The sequence below is a fragment of the Sebastes umbrosus genome, chromosome 24 (assembly GCF_015220745.1).
Source record: "Sebastes umbrosus isolate fSebUmb1 chromosome 24, fSebUmb1.pri, whole genome shotgun sequence".
Classification (NCBI taxonomy): domain Eukaryota; kingdom Metazoa; phylum Chordata; class Actinopteri; order Perciformes; family Sebastidae; genus Sebastes; species Sebastes umbrosus.
The window spans coordinates 9,794,483-9,811,340 of record NC_051292.1 but is presented as its reverse complement, the minus strand read 5'-3'; the positions used below and the strand labels follow the sequence as shown (position 1 = coordinate 9,811,340).

The 16,858-nt window shown below is 40.3% G+C and overlaps 1 protein-coding gene across 5 annotated transcripts in view; it reads left to right on the top strand.

Annotated features, from left to right (window-relative positions):
• The window catches only part of LOC119483977 (protein FAM184A-like), a 49,060-nt gene that overhangs the window by 26,287 nt on the left and 5,915 nt on the right, over nucleotides 1-16,858 (top strand). For 2 of the 5 annotated variants that reach the window (XM_037762513.1, XM_037762509.1), the window contains 10 exons: nucleotides 3,075-3,196; nucleotides 3,471-3,621; nucleotides 9,402-9,516; nucleotides 9,816-9,913; nucleotides 11,848-12,001; nucleotides 12,478-12,605; nucleotides 12,701-12,885; nucleotides 14,097-14,264; nucleotides 14,369-14,498; nucleotides 14,877-14,981. In XM_037762513.1, the coding sequence (XP_037618441.1) occupies nucleotides 3,075-3,196; nucleotides 3,471-3,621; nucleotides 9,402-9,516; nucleotides 9,816-9,913; nucleotides 11,848-12,001; nucleotides 12,478-12,605; nucleotides 12,701-12,885; nucleotides 14,097-14,264; nucleotides 14,369-14,498; nucleotides 14,877-14,981 (1,356 nt within the window). The remainder of the gene's footprint in view (nucleotides 1-3,074; nucleotides 3,197-3,470; nucleotides 3,622-9,401; nucleotides 9,517-9,815; nucleotides 9,914-11,847; nucleotides 12,002-12,477; nucleotides 12,606-12,700; nucleotides 12,886-14,096; nucleotides 14,265-14,368; nucleotides 14,499-14,876; nucleotides 14,982-16,858) is intronic. The other 3 variants (XM_037762512.1, XM_037762511.1, XM_037762510.1) reach the window with 3 other exon arrangements.

Sequence of the window (16,858 nt, the reverse complement as noted above, 5' to 3'; positions counted from 1 at the left end):
CCTGGCACGTTTTCTGGAAATAACTACATAATTTATCATTAATTATAGGGAAAATATGAATATCCTTTTACCTCAAGGAAAGATTCATCTATTATTTATTTATTATAAGAAACTCTACTCTCCATATAGGTTGTATTTTATGCTTTTTTTTGCATGTTCAGCTGAAAAACTATCTAGGTTAGCGCTAACAATTAATTAGAATTAATTACTGGAAGCATACTAATTAAACTTTGATGGTCAGCCAATCAAACAAACCGAAATTCATGGAGTTTGCGGGTGGTTTTGCAGAAAAACAAAGTGTAACTAGTTCCCCCCGCAGGGAAACAAAGAGGGAGTGAGAGAGAAAGAAAGGCCGGATGGAGAGACGGGAGAGAGGAAGAACATTTTGTAAGCAGGAAATGGGATTTAACAGAGAAATAAGTGCAGCACTGAAGGCCAGCTGTGAGATAATGATGATGAGGCTATTTTGATCTGAGTGGTCCTGTGTTTGAAAAGAGCCCTGCTGGTAGGAGAGAGACAGGAAGAGTGTGTGTTAGAGAGAGAAAGTGTTTTTTATTAATATTATTATTAGCAAGATTATTAATTAAAGATAATGTTGGCAGTTGCTGGGAAAATTGAAATTGATTGTAACAACATCACCACCATGCGCACAGATGAATATGAACGAGTGAAAACGTCACAGCTGGTGGAAAACTCGCACATGAAATCAGTCAATACAAAATGCCCAGTGAAAGACAGAAAGAGGGGTAACAAAAGAGAGTGAATGAGGAGGGATAATTAGATCCCACCAGAGCCCGGCTTCCTATAAAAAGACAGGATTTGGTCGGTTAAAAAAGGAACACAGGATTGTATCTTGTGTTCACACTGAGCTCGTAGCAGGAGAGACACCAGCAGCACTGAGCCAGCCAAGCTCTGCTGCTGCTGCTTCACAGAGAATGTAGACCAGCTATTGTTTAGCGGGGTATGAACCCCTGAGTGGCTTATTACTTTTATAAAAGGATAGAAAAAAACAACCCCAAAAACCACAGCGAAACTTTTGTCAATTTATAGAATGAAATCATAAAAACAGATTATTTTACACAAAGCAATATTGTGGTGTCTATTTTGTGGTAATAGATAATCCTGCACTGATTTGTTGTTAAATGTAATAAATACAATAAATTATACAATATACAGTATATGTTGTGTTGAAATATTAGAATAGAAATCCTTTATTGTCATTGTACAGAATACAATGAAATTAGGAGCTCCTGATCAGTGCAGTTGAAAAACAGGAAAAAAACACCACAAAAACAAAACAACTTCAGAAAAACAAAAAGGTTCTAAAATAGTACGTAAAATAAATAAATACAATGTCATTTTTCACTATAATAACAGTTAATTATTGCACTACAATAAATGTAATTTTTCGGAGCTTTTGCATCATGAATAAAGGCATCATCCAATCACGTTGTGCGGAACGGACATATTCAATACGTACACTGTAGCGTACAACAACACAGAGGATCCGTAGTCCGAACCGAGACGGCAAACTTTATTACTCCTTTCAACCTTGACAAAGGCAGCGCAGACCAAATCCACTCCTTCTGTTCTTACCTTTCACTATTTCGCATTTTCAAGTAATTTATTCGTCACGCCTCTGGTGTGTAAAAGCCTTAACCCAACAGTAAAATGCTATTTACACATACTACTACTTACAATCTAATAATGTCATATTTAATGATCTATCACTCACAGGCTGTTTTATGATATGTCATATTGTGTGACTGCCATGCAGGTTTTACTGCCTTCAATTTGTTGTTTACATCATCATAAACAACAATCATAATACATATCACAGTACAATGAATTATTCTGACCAAACTGCAGAGTCCACAGAGTGTTAGTAGTTTAGTTAGTTAGTAGTTTTGTCTCTAACCAGAGCAGTGTCCGTTCAAAACATGCCTGTTTATGAGCGGGCCGATTGCTTGGTCTCCGGTGTTGCAGTTTTCTCACGAACCGCTCATCCAAACAACTTCACATTTGACACTGTGCTTCGTTCAGTCCTCAGCAATACACCCGCCAAGAATGAAGTCAATCGGATGAACGCTTGTTGAGAAAATTACTAATAAAAACGTCCTGTAGATCTCTGGTCACTCCTTATTTATCTATTAATATTGTAGAGAGCGACGGAGAGCGAGCTGTACCCAGCATGCCGTTCGGCGGTGGAACAGTTAATAGGGGTACCCTCTCAATACACTAGACATAACACACTACTCATAAACATGTCCCATAGATTTCAAGAGTTCGCATTCGATCACTGCGCTTCCTTTGGTCTTCAGCAAGACACCCGCCAAAAGCGACGTCGATCGGTTGTTGAGACACTCAAAGGACAGACGGAGAGATACTCCTTCCATTTTAGTGAGATGCTGATGAGACCGTAAGTCATTTTATCTGAGAGATTCTTATTTTACTGAAGCATCTCCATCGCTATAGATATCCAAATCCCCAGATAACCTGTGCAGCAGCCCTAAAACAGCGTTAAAAACAACGACGAATGGCTCCATCCCTACCGGAGACCGTTTCCCCCAGTGATGACCAACATCGCAGAGAACATATTCAGGTTCATTGAAATGTAAAATGTCCTCTTGAACATAATTTCCGGCATCCTAAACATGTGAGTCCGGATTTAACCACTCGAGCACTTTTACCTCGAAGCTCAACAGACGAGCTTTTAGGTCTTTTAATGAACTCATGAGCAGATAAACCCCGGAGCCTCTTCAGCAGCAGCAGCGGCAGCAGGAAACGGCTGACCTGCCGAAGTTAGTTTGTGCCTCGGAACCAGCACATTATGAATGCCCTGCAGTCGCGGCGGCGGCATTATAAATAGACGTGGAGGTGGGCATTATGAGTCATCCAGCGCTCAGCTGTTGAAATGCTGCATCTGGTCAGAGATAGCAATTTTCTTACTTTTGAGTAGTTTCACATTGTTATTGTTAATGATTCAGCGCAGACTGGAACACGCCGGCTTGGATGACACAATACACCATCTAGTATCGAGTGGCTCAAATCTGTGCACCTGTTTGTGTTCGTAGGAGGAGATCGAGACCCAGAGACAGCAGCACGACGCCCGAGTGATGTCTATCAGAACAGAAGAGAAACAAAAGATGGATAAGATGGCGGACGACTTGGACCAGAAATGGAGAGATGCACTGCGGTAAAAAAAACAAAAAAAAAAACGGTCCTCATATGTGTTTCGCTCTCTGTCAGCCTGTCAGTGTCACTTCCTCCGGTTTTGCTCTGCTCATTTGTTTTCTCATCCATCTCTGTCACGTCTCGCCCCCACTGCTTCACAATCACACTTGTTGTTAGCATCACAAGTAGACTTGTTTTGCCAAAAACACTCATGGATATTAACAAGATATCATCCCAGAGCAGGACAAAATGAAGCAGAGTGGGCAATAAAATATAATTATACCCCTCTTCTTTAGGGAGGAGGTGCGTCTGCTGAAGGAGGAGTTGACCGAGGAGTATGAAGCAGACAAACAGTCGGCGCTGACCCAGATCTCCCAGCAGAAAGAACTGGAGATGATGGCGGCGAGAGAGGGCTGGCAGAGGAAGGTGGAAGACCTGCTGGAGCAGGTAACGCACATATTGCATATTGCAAAAAAGCCACAGCACGAGGTACGCACCACATGCACGTCATGCTGCGACCACTACAGCTTGGCTTGCTGTGCGTGCTAGATTATTTCGCACCTGGCGCTGGGCAGGTGCACAGTCTGTTACGTGCACACAGTATGTAATTTTAGAGGATGTGACAGTAGTGATCATGATTTAGTGTTGACTTCGGAATTTATTCTGTCTTTTATTGAGGAAAAAAACGATATTTTGAACCATAAAACAGTTCATTTAAAGTTACTATGAGGAACTTTTAACTGGTTATGAAACAGTTTCAATTTAATACTGAAGCCTCAATAAGTAAACAAGACCATCAGCTAGAAGATTGGCTATTTCTATATAGTTATCCTTAATGCTTGTCATGCGAAATCTGACGAAATCATGAAGGTTCGCCAGAAAGTCCTTCGGCTCAGACTCCAGCGGGGCCTCTGGCAGTGACCAGCACGCCACAGACAGACCCAGATCCTCGCTGAATTTGATAGAAATTGGGACACCCAGAACCCTGACCTTTACCCCCCCACCCACTCTGGGAATCCCTGATTGACAGCTCCACTCGATGTTGATGCCAGGAGCAAAAAAATGTGTCAGTCCGAGGAGAGATAGGACTCCATCTCTCATACGCTCTCACAGGCTTTGCTGCCTCTGACTGTGTCTGTGAATGTGATTAACAGGGATGCCATAAACAACCACTTCACCTGCTTTACAATTCACATAATTCCCACAACAGCAATACATCGAAAAGACTAAAGGATTTAACTTCTGATGCTGTGCTATTTTTTGTCTCCACCAAGAGCGATGCAGAATGAAACGAAACAGCTTCTGTTTTTTAATTAGTTTTTCCCCAAAGCCCATATCTCTCCTCATACACATATGTATGCTGAACATCATAGCCACTTTATACATGCTGAAGAAGAAGAAGATCTGTTTGAAAAATGAATAGTCAAGTCCTCTCCTTATTGCTCAATTGCTGGAGAATGTGGAGTGAAAGTAGGAAGTTATTAGAGGCTGCTCAGGTCAGAATTAAAGCTCTGCAGCAACGGAGCATCATTTGAGTCTGCGTTTAAAGCTTGTCTACTTATACTCATGTGCCCCCTTCCGTGCTGAGCGTACTGCCTCTGGGTAATTCAGAGCTCAGCTGAGTCACAACTGCAACCAGGAAGAGGCTCGTCCTGATTTTGCCAAGACGCCGGTGGCCTCCGATAAACATTCTCTGACAGGCTTGGCAACATTTCAGACGCCCTCAACGCCCCCGATACGTCACAGAGAGGAGCTCACGGCGAAACCGAGTTAAAGGAACAGTCTGACTTTGGTCTGTCAAATTAAAAAATGTAGCTGTTTGCTTGTTTTTGAGGCAAAGTCCATGTTTCTATGTTAGCTCTGTGATGCACCACTGATCTGGCTATGGTGTTGGATTGCAATAAGTCTGCAGATTATTGTCTTAATGAATTGATTAATCATTTGGTCTACAAAATATCATAAAATAGAAAAATAATTACCAATGACAACAGTTAAAAATCCTCAAAAATCATGGATTTACTATCACATAAAACAGAGAAAATAAATAACATTTATGAACATTTAACATTTTGAAGACTAGACATGGAGGAGGAGAAGAGTCCATTATATTGCTCTAATAATTAAACTTGAAAAATGATTTCCTAACGGCGTCTGAAGTGAGGTTACATGTCAATCTGCTACATTAGTTTTGGTAACTGTGCAAATGTGAATCACGGTACAAAAATGCTGCCTTCATGCAGAGTAGCTTCAAATAAGCATCAAACAATGTCACAGACTGAATACCTAAGGAGCTTATGTGCATATGTGTGTCTGTGATGTCTGCGTGCTTTGTCTCATCAAAGGGCTTTGGTGAATTGTTCTTTTTTATTCTTTTGTTGTAGCTACATGGCACAGCCTCTCTGAGTGTGTGTGTGTGTGTGTGTGCTATAGAGAGAATCATTAAATCAATTATTTTGAGCGTATGCTTGGTTTTATACGACGCATGTCATTTTCATTTAACAACAAAAAGCATAAATGTGTTTCCAAAAATGTCAAACTATTCCTTTAAAGGCAACATAGACAATAGCTGGAATAAACATTTTTATAATACACTTTACTCACGTCAAACTCAAGGAACAGTAAGTAGTAAGAGAATACATCATTAGTATTATCAACATATTCTATATCTATATATATACAGGTGCAGCCACCTATAATGTCCCCTCTCTCCCTGATGGGGAGTCATATTTGACGTGTAGGAGGGAGTGTGCTTCCCACTCAGAGCACAACTTTTGTCCATGAAAGCTCTAAGCGATGCGTTATTCAACAGATCTGCATGAAAATGAAAGTAATACGGGTGGGAAATGAATAATATAATGTACAGTGAGAAGTAACTGCGTGTGCGGCGCTCATCTGAGCAGCTGATTTATCTTCAGTGGTAGCGTCACACGCCGGGACAAACTGACTATGTTTTTACGTTTGCTGAATTTACAACAAAGTGCGATTAATTACAAGTTTGTCGCAGAGAGCGTTTCACAAAGTTTATAAAGTTTCCCCCTAACTCAACAACTCACTAAACGGTGTGCTTTTTAAGGGACTCTGGGGGCAAATGATCAAATCTCTAAAGGATTACATTGTGGTTGCTGTTTATTGTATTTGTTAAATTCAACATGATTACAGTAGTAAAGTGTTTATTATCAGTTTATTGTTGCACACATTATAACATTTTATATACTATATTAAGTATTTGTTAATGGTTATGAAATGGTTTGTAAACCTTTAAGAAAAAGTGTGTTAAACATCTATAAACATAACATAGATAGATGGACCCGAAACCAATTATTAACCATTAACAAAGTATTAACTATCTAAATAATGTTTATAGATGCTTTACAAAGTATTTATTCACCATTAAACTATGTATTATAATCATCAGTTGCAACTTTATAGTAGTCATCCAAATAATGTGTTGACAAATCTATTATTAACCATTAAGTGTTACAAATATCTATCTATGTGATGTTTATAGATGTTTTAAAATGTCTTAAAGGTTTACAAATAATGTCATAATCATTAACAAATACTTAATTACGTAAACAATATAAAATGTTATAATGTGAGCAACAATAAACTGTTAAAAAAACATAAATTATAGCATTACTAATAATAAGTAAACATAATTAATTAGCATTTCATTGTTTGTTAACAGTAAAATAACTATTAACTAAGTTTAATTAATCAATTTGCCATTTATAATTGATTGTTATTATGAAGTGTCACCCAGTATTTGAGTAAATATAGCAAAAAAATATAAAGAAGTCACTAATCATAAATAAGAAAATTAATTAGTAACAATTATATAATAATCAAATAATCTTTTACCATTTTTCAATGCCACAAATTCTCTGGATTTTTACGTTAAATTTAATATCTTTGGACTGCTGGTTAGACAAAATGAATAAAAGACTTTTTCATTATTTTCTGACATTTATGGATCAAACGATATTTGATTAATCAAGATCGTAATAATAAAAATAATCCTCAGCTGCAGCTCCATGCATATTAACACCTTATCCATATACCTCCTGCATACACACATTCTGTACTAGTATGCATTAATGTACACAATATAAATATTCATATAGATGAGGCAAGACAGCAGCCGTGATGTAGTGATCTGCTCTGTATTGACCTACTTTCAGCTCCACTGGAGGCTCAGAGACGGGACCACGCAGGGAGAGACTCTCACTCCCCTCAGATATCACACTACTGTTACTGTTCACAGTAGAGCCATGATTGGAACTAACAGCTGTCAAAGTGACAACAGAACGCCTCTTGTGTGATGGATGAGTTCTCAACTATATTAAAATGATTCATAGAGACGTTGTTATGTCTTCTCAAATAGCTTCAACCATACAGAGACGTTTTATTTTGAAACAGGCTTATAATAGAGACACTTTTATTCCTAATTTTCCATGTATTTTGTAAATTTGATCACACTTCAGTGAAACATCTCCCTCTCAATGAGCCCAACTGTATTCATGTGTGATGATGTTAGTCCCCATAGGAGCCGTTTCACTGTATAAAATGACCTGCGGTGACCTCTAGGATAATCACAGCCTCATGAAACTTTACAACCACAAACTAGAGACCTAGAGCATTCAGAGGATGGATGGCTTTTCTAGCTAGATTGACAATAAGGGGGTTTCTGAGCAGTTTACACAACAGAAATGCTCGCCATCCAATCGGCGAAAAATGCAATTGTTGCTGAAAAATCTCCAAATGTCAAAAGTTTTTGATGCCAAATCACAGCACGGCTTTTTTCTATGGTGTTCCTCAAGGTCTTGGTGTCTTAATGTTGTATTTTGGAGGGATTATTGATCATTTTTATCAGTTCTTGAGTAGTAAAAAATGGTAAAATTTAGCACCAAACCTGTGTAACAAATGGTATCAACTCAAAAATTGCTGCAACAACTTATGAGACATAATAGAGCATGGGAATAAACATCATATACTTCTATCGTAATGTTCTAAGCAGTTATACGCTTTTACAATTTATTTAAATTAATTAATTCATGTTTGTTTCTGATTTATGACTAGATCAACTTGACACACAGTGCTGAGCTGCATCTCAAATTAATCTTCAGGTTCCCAGCTTTCAGATGATGTACACCACTTCTATGTGACATCTACTGTTGACCTGCTATCTCCCCATAAAGACCCACTAAAAAAAGACAAAAACTGGTCTATTGTGGGTCTCAGAGGATTAAGGGTCAGCATTGACTACACAAATCAATCAATGATTGACACAATATGGCAACCTCATGTGCAATTTAAGTGGAGGATTACATTATTTACTGGATATATTAAATCCCCTAACTGAGTGTTTTGTGTGTGTGTGTGTGTGTGTGTGGCATCCTTATCTATAATGACTTCTTTTCCATTAAGATATTTTCATTACAAGGGCTAGCCCCAGGCTGCTGTTTGTGTGTGTCGGTATGTGTGCAGGAGACATCAAGGGGTTCGACACATCCTATATGTCCAGGTATTTTTCAGTATTCATTTCAACAGTGGACACAGGAAGGGAGGATACACTGCACAGGTCATATGTCTGTCTTTTTTAAATCCATATCCAGTGTAGAACCCCATAAAACGTCATCCCGGCCCTGCTCCTCATCCTCTCATTTTAAATCCATCTTACCTTGCACTCACTAATGTAGTACTCCTACAGCACTAAATCCTGCCGGGGGATTTAGCTGCCGGAGCTTGAGGAAGAGTGGCGTGTGGAGGGCCAGAGCCGTCACTCCGGCCCCCCTAATAGTTCCAATATCTCCTCCAAAACAAAACGGTTTCGTGTGCCGCGATGGGGCTTACGCTGGTCGGCTTTTATGTTATTTGGTTGTGTGCGCCGTCGCTTGTTGTCTGACGAGCTGTCTGGGCGAAATCTCCAGCTACAGCTCACAGTGTTTGGCTCGTATGCATGCGTCGATACCAGCACCAGGGAGTAGCTGTCAGACAGTCAAAATATGAGGATTAAAGACAGGAGGAAACACAAAGAAAGATGTTTTGACCTAATTAAATGTGTGCAGTAAGAGATGCATGTGTCTTTGCTCTAAAGAAGAAATTAAATGCGTCGTTGCTGCACAGAAACAAAGCCAGTAATTACTGTTTTTAGTGTTTCTGCTTAGATTGCCCTTTAGTATGAACATCAGTAGCTACATCTGCTCCTCTTTTTGTTTTCTCCATAGATCTCTCTATTGAAACAGTCCCTGGAGCTGCAGTTGTCTCAGTCCCAGTCAGCTCTCCAGCAGCTGCAGTCTCAGTTCAACCAGGAGAGGGAGCTGCTGAGCCAACAGCTGAAAGGTGAGCTGGACTATGTACATACAAGGAGGGACTGCAGCTACAGTCAATCTCACCATAAAGTTACATTCCTTAAGAATTTCATATAACAAGATATCGGTCATTTGCAAGAGACAAATGGTTTAAAAACAGTCATAACTTCATCTGTATTTTGGTATTTTTACAAGACGTTCTAGCCATCAAGTGCACGATATCTTAACACGTTCTGCTCACCAACAGATTGTAATGTCTGTCTTGTTTTGAAGAAAACGTGAGGTATCATGGTGTACAGTATGTGTTTACGTCTCTTTCTGTGTTCGCAGAGCTGCAGAGGGAACATCAGAGGAGAGAGCATCGACTACAGGAGGCTCACTGCTGTGCCCTGAGCACCATGGAGGAGGCCAGACAACACCAGATAAGGGTACGATTCACGCACACACACACTCATCAAGCATGTACTGTATGTGTGCATTCTTTGGCCTGGGATTTGTGTTGTTACTGCAGTAACAACATCATGTATGCGCTCGATTGAGCATCGTGGAAGCACTGTTGCTGGGGATTAAACTGGCATCTTTGTAGTGGTCCACATGTGACTGTTTCGCCCTGAGCTACCCAGACTCTGACTTTAGTTCTGGCACCTCACTAGGGCTTTTCCATTGGCACTTTTGGGCCATGCCAAGTCAAACCATGCTGCACTGATTTGCATTTGCATTACCGGTTTTAGCGCGCCGAGTTGTGCCGTGCCGCACTGCACCACATCCGAGATGGATCATCTCAGGAGTCAGGCCAAAGTGCGCCCTCCAAGTGGGTTGCGGTAACATCTCGCCGACCATGGCCAACTGGTGTCTACCCCCCCCTCAGACAAGCGTGTGTTGGGAGCAAGTAAAATGTGACATGTAACTTGATTTGTGATCGTGGGATTCACAACTTTATCCTGAAGTCATACAGTTTAGAACAGTTTTCAGAGTTGCAATTTGTCTTTTTTTCAGTTTAGTCTGCAGCACACTCATTATTTCTCTGTGTGGAGTGTGAGACTACTGAGTGATGGTCACCAACACTACCAACACAAAACGCAAACAGACTAAACAGTCTGAGTGTTTTAGTTGCTCTAATATCATTAGTTTTAATTTAATGATCCTTCTAGTCCGGCTGCAGAGTAAACTGGAGGTAAAAGATTCATAAGGTAATTAAATCAGCGGAGAAAAGCTCCATCTTTGTGAAACAATTCATTAACTTCATCTACTTTAATTTCACCCATTTCCTCGTTAAATGATATCGGGGTGGTAATAGCTTATTGTTGACTTTATGGTTGAAGCTCTCATAATTACATAGCAGGAGGAAACATTGGATGATTTTTTTCACTGGTCCATTGAACAAACTGATTATAGTACTGTGTCTATGAGGGGATGTGTCAGGTACCTTTTTATGGATCACATAACACACCTTTATGGAAATCAGATTCTTCAGTAGACGTGATAAACAAAACAAAATAAGTTGTCAACCAGGTGAATCTCACAGCATTAAAAGTACTTTTGTTTCTGCCTTTTTAATCTCACTGGAGATCAGAGCTCACGCTGTTTGTCTCCAACATTGTCTCGTAACAATTTTCATACTGCTTTTCCTGCAAGCAATCAATTTCCGATGTGAGTCGCAGTAAACTTTGGAATGACACAATTAAACTTCATAAAGAGAGAGCAAAATGTTAATCATAATAACTTTATTTATAGAGCACTTTTCATACAAGAGATGTAGCTCAAAGTGCCTTACAAAAGCATTCAAACAAAGCCAGATGGGCAATAAAATTAGACAATAAAAGGACAGTAGATGCTAAAATATATTTAAAAAAAACAGACCATTAAGAATAATAAAAATGACAGAATTAATAGAAATAATAAAAAAAATATATTTGAATTATCTGATACTTATTTCTTAGTTTTCTGAGTATCTTGGTGGAGCTGTCTCACCAAAATCTACTATTTGTTCTAATGTTTTTTGTAGCTGTGAGCAGCTCCTCTGTTTCTTTTATGCAGTGCATTGTGGGATAAATGGTGTCCCAGCAGTACACTCAATAATGAAGCGGATTAAGTCTCACTAACGCTGACTGTTTTGAGTACGATTAATTACCACTCAAAACCTGATGAGAGTTGGTACAGAAGTAGGACACCGCTCCAGTGTTCATTCTTCTGGGTTTCATTTTCCAACAACATAAATCTCAAATATTAAATGCCAAAGCATCCTCCGGGTTCTCACAACTGTGTCGCCACATGGAAAAAAATATTTTTGATGTAACTTGTGTCATCTCGATGCTTTTCCTCCCTCCTCCTCCTCCTCCTCCTTTCTCCTCTCCCATGCCAGGCCCTGGAGGAGCGTCTGAAGCAGGAGCAGAGGGAGGAGGTCCACGCACTGAAGGAGGCCCACAGGAGGACCTTTGACATCCTGAGACAGCAGTCGGACCAGGAGCTGCAGACGCTGCGGTTTGAGCTGGAGGACGAGGGGAAAGCAAAGCTGGGTAAATGATGATACTCATAAACTTAATTGCTCTACTTTAAATAACACACAGCATGCTTTTTAAACCACCGCAATGACTTTTCCACCCTCAGCGAAGACGTTTCTACCCGTGGTGATTATGTTTCGACCTGCTGTGTTGATGCCTGGATTCCCTGGATTTAATTGCACTGATAATCAAAGAAGCGACAGATAAACTGTCTGTGATCTGTGAACAGGTACAAGAAGTCAAATCTGAACTTTATGTTGAAATATCTGACATAAAGAGAAAATAATTGCCTTTGAGATCAAATCTCTCAAAAGGGTTTAAAAGGAACTGGAGGATGATGAAAAGCAGGGAAAGGATTCACAAAGAACAAAGAGGATATGCAGTACAGTACATCATTTATGATCTGCCTTCAGTGATAACATTTAGAACACAGTCATTTGGTTTCTACCCCATGTGTTTAAATGTTCCCCGTCTGTGTCTCTGTCTGGCAGCGTCTCTTCGTGCTGAGCTGAACCACCTCCACGCTGCATCCATAGAGCATCTAAAGCAGATCCACCTTAAAGAAAACCATTCCGCCAAACGAGATCTAGAGAACGCCATGGAGCACAGCCGCCAGCAGGTAACTGTGACCTGGTTCATATCTTCCAAACTTTCTACTGACCTGCTTTGCTTTTTTTCTGTTAATTTTTTACACAGTTCATGTATTTCTTTAAGGAACAAGAGCTCCTAGTTCGTATCTCAGACCTGCAGGTGGAGCTGTGTTCCCGTAGCAACCGCATCACCGATCTGGACCACGAGATCCACTCTCTGAACGAGACCATCGACACTCTGACCAGAGAGCTGGAGATAAAGGGCAAAGAGGTGCTGCGGGTCCGCAGTGAAGCTAACCATCAGATAAGGTATATATCTGTTATATATTATATTAATATTGTTATTATCGAAGTGGGTAACAGTAACAGAACCAGTTTGCAGAGTGCAGACTCATCATATGGGAATAACCATCCAATTTTTATTTAATTTCTCATAATTTTGGCTAATTTTCTCATAATTGTTATTTAATATCTCATAATTTTGACAAATGTTCTACATTTTTTATTTAATATCTCATGATTTAGATGTATTTTTCTCATGTTTTATTTAATATTCCATCATCTTGACTTGTTTTCTCAATTTTTCTTTAATATAATAATTTCTTACTAATTTTCTCAATTTTATTTAATATCTCATAATTTTGACAAATTTTTTATTTATTTTCCCATAATTTTGACTAATTTACTCATAATATTTTTTTATTTTCTAATTTTTCTAAACTTTTATTTTAAATCTCATAATTTTGACTAAATGTTTTTAATATCTCATAATTTTGACTAATTTTCCCATTAATTTCAGCAAATTTTCTGTTAATTTAGATTTATTTCCTCATAATTTTGACTTAATAAATAAAAACAATTGACTTAATATCTCATAACTTTTACTTATTAAGTCAAAATCTTGACTTACTATGAGAATGACTAACTTTTCATGTCTTTTTATTTCTTTTCTTGGTGAAAATGAGCTTCCATACAATCTTAAAAGAGTCAACAGAACAGCTTATGATTAAAAGCATCATGCATCTATGTCACAACGTGTTTCTGATGTCATGATGAGTTTATACTTAGTGACTTTTAACACAGAGAGTTTGGTAGTGACCATTTAAATCAATCACAAGATCCATCTTATGGCAACATGCACCTTAAGTTGTGTAGTTAGAATTCATGCTATTACGGGAGTACTCCAGCGATATATTATTGTACTTCCATAAAGCTAAACCGATATGTGAATGCAGCACTCTCTTCATTACTTCCTTCCACAGTAGCCATGGATACCATTTCTTTTTAGCATCACACACTCTCTGTCCCAGCTCTGCTCTTCGGGTCCCAGCTGAGCTTAGTTTGCACATCCTGTCCTCTTCCTCTATAATTTAGTAAAAACGCGGCGTCAATCTCAGCGTTCTCTATCAGGAAACGAAGTGTGTTTGTGAGCAATATGCAAAACATAAGTGATGACTATTAAAATGTAAGCTTGTGATATTATCCAGCACACATTGACCTAACGTTGGTTTATTTATTAGATATGTCTGTCTCTGCTGCAGGGCCCACGAACAAGACCTTTCAAAGAGACATGAGAGGGATCTGGGGGAGATAAGTATAGTCCATCACAGAGAGACACAAAACATGCTGGCTGACTTCAACAAGGCCCAGGAGGTCCTCAGAGACAAGATCACTGCGCTACAAATACTGTAAGTCTAAAATCTCTTTCAGCCTATTTAATACAGTCGTTTTTTCTGTCTCTGCTGGCAACAATCAATGCTAACTTTGTCTACCCGCTTATGTTTGTGTCCAGGTTGGAGGGGACAGAGGAGAAGTTAAGAAACAGAGAAAGCCGACCCGAAGACCTGCATGTGATAGCAGAGCTCAGAGAGATGGTCACCGAGAGAGAAGCCCTGGTGAAGAAGCTGGTGGTGAGTGGACAGGTTGGCATCCAGTGTGCGTGTGGGATGGGGATGAGATCATAGGATACAGCTGAAACAAAGAAACATCCACAGAAACCCAACTCCATCTGGCAGCTCAGTATTTTCCAAACACTCAAAAAGTCAGATTTCTTATTTTTAACCTGCAGTGACAGTTATCGACATCACAACGGTTGCTGGCTGATTTGATCACCCGGAGCCAACAAAGTAATTCCAGTAAATGTGCCCTGCAGTATCAGTGTCATCAGAGACAGTTTCCCAGAGAAACACTCACCTTTCTGTGTTTTTTTGGTATTCAGTTAGATAGAAAGACACTCCACTGTGTGTAGAGGGATTTAAGTCTCCATCTGACTACACGTTTTTTGATACTTTGTTTTATAGGACGACAAGAAGTTCTACCAGCTGGAGTTGGTCAACAGAGAGACGGGGTTCAGCAAGGTCTTCAATTCCAGTGCCAATGTCGGTGTAATCAACCCTCTTATCAAGGTGAGTGGTCTCATACCCAGAAGCCACTTCTGTCAGTGTGAGCGGCGTGGATGTCGAGGGTTGTGTGGGTGTCCCTTTGAGCTGAGCGGAAATCACAAAATTCCCACACCACCACAGATGTATGAGGACTGTGTGACCACTGGTTTATTCTGCTCGACCCTAAACACTCACTTCTAGTTCACCATGCATGCGTTGGATTTTTCAGATCGGTGCCGACCATTCACAAACAAACATCCACACAAGCTCCAAGGCAGCTACTGCACACAGTTTGGCAGTTATCCACCTCTTGTATACAGCTGCCAAATAAAGTTATTGATCATTATTTAAGATTATAAAGGTCGCTGTCATAATAATTTATCTACAATCTGTCTTATATTGATATTAATCTGCAGCAGTGAAGAACAAGGACAGCTCCTGTGTTGCACTTTATTCAACTCAAACAGTCTGTAAGAAGAGAGCATCATTGTGTTTTCTGGTCTGTTTAATTATTTTCATTCAATTGAATCTTTTATTTTTCTAAACTTACCTTGAAATCAGCCTATTTTTTCAGTCGCCGGAGCACAAAATCATCCCATTCTTCCTGAAAACCTGCTGCGTGTTTGAACATCACACACACACCGCCCGCTGCCTCACATCACCGACTGATCTCTGCGCACAAAGCCGCCCATCATCCTTCTTATGTGCACACAGCTGTTTCATCCCAGGAGTCGTTCAGAAACAATGACGCTTGATTTCAGCATCGTAACATCAGTTCTCTCCTTCCTCCCTTTCCTCCTCCTCCTCTTCGTCCTCATGCTCACTGTGGGTTGTTCGTATTAGATAACATCCCTCACTTACACTTCTAAGCTCCCATGTGCAGGATTAGGAAATATCTGACTTTGGCGACTCCTAGTGGTAGTACCTCCCTTCCCTAGCTATTCAGCTCTCTGATTGGTCAGCCCTCGCACCATGAAGGAGAGGAAGAGGAGGGACAGGAGGTGGAGGACCAGGTGGTCTCCTTGTGCCCCCCCCACTCCAGAGGTCCCTCCCGAGACTTAGGACAGCCCTGCCACTGTTCAGCCCTCTTCCTCTTTCTCCTCTTCCTCAGCATCTTCCTCCTCTTCCTCCTCCTTCTTCTCCTCATCCTCCACATCATCCCATGCCAAGCCTTGCTCTTCCTCATGCTCCTCATCCTCAGGAAGCCCTGGTGCAGCATCAGGGCCTACAGAGCTGTAGGAGGTGAGAACTAATCTGTCTTCCTGCCACTGCTGCCCTTCAGTTTCACTTCACCTAAAGCAGGGAGTGAATCACGTGATGTCTGCTGCCCCCCACTGTCTGTTCCTCTGACCTCACCTCTATCCTCACCCCTCTCCCCCAAACCTGAACAAGGGCGCATTTTCTTTAAAGACAGATATTGGCCTCCTGTCAAAAGCCAGATGTTTATTATCTGATGTGACACATCGAGCAGGTAACGTAGTATATCAAGCAACCATTATTGAAAGTTGCATGGTATGATAACGAGTATAACAAGCGAGAAAGTCCACTACGGGCGAGTGGGAGGGGTGGTGACTTTCCCCCAGGAGACAACTGTTCTTATCCTGTGTGCAATGTAGTAGTAGTTTTGTTGCATTTTTTGTTTTGTTTCAATTTACATCGCTAAAGCCGCCCCCTCTAGCCAGTTTTACTTCCTGTTTTTTGTTCTTTCTCAAACAGAGAATGAGGGTGGGGTTGATAGTCAGACGTAATTCATTACCATGGCAACCAGACTGCATTTTTGCAACCCAGTTTAGATGAATTTACTGGTTATCAGACCACAAATGAGACAAGAATTAGCGCAACGCGCCGACTCTCTCTCACTCGCTCTCTTCTTCAACGTCTCCTCCTGGCGAGGCGGCCAT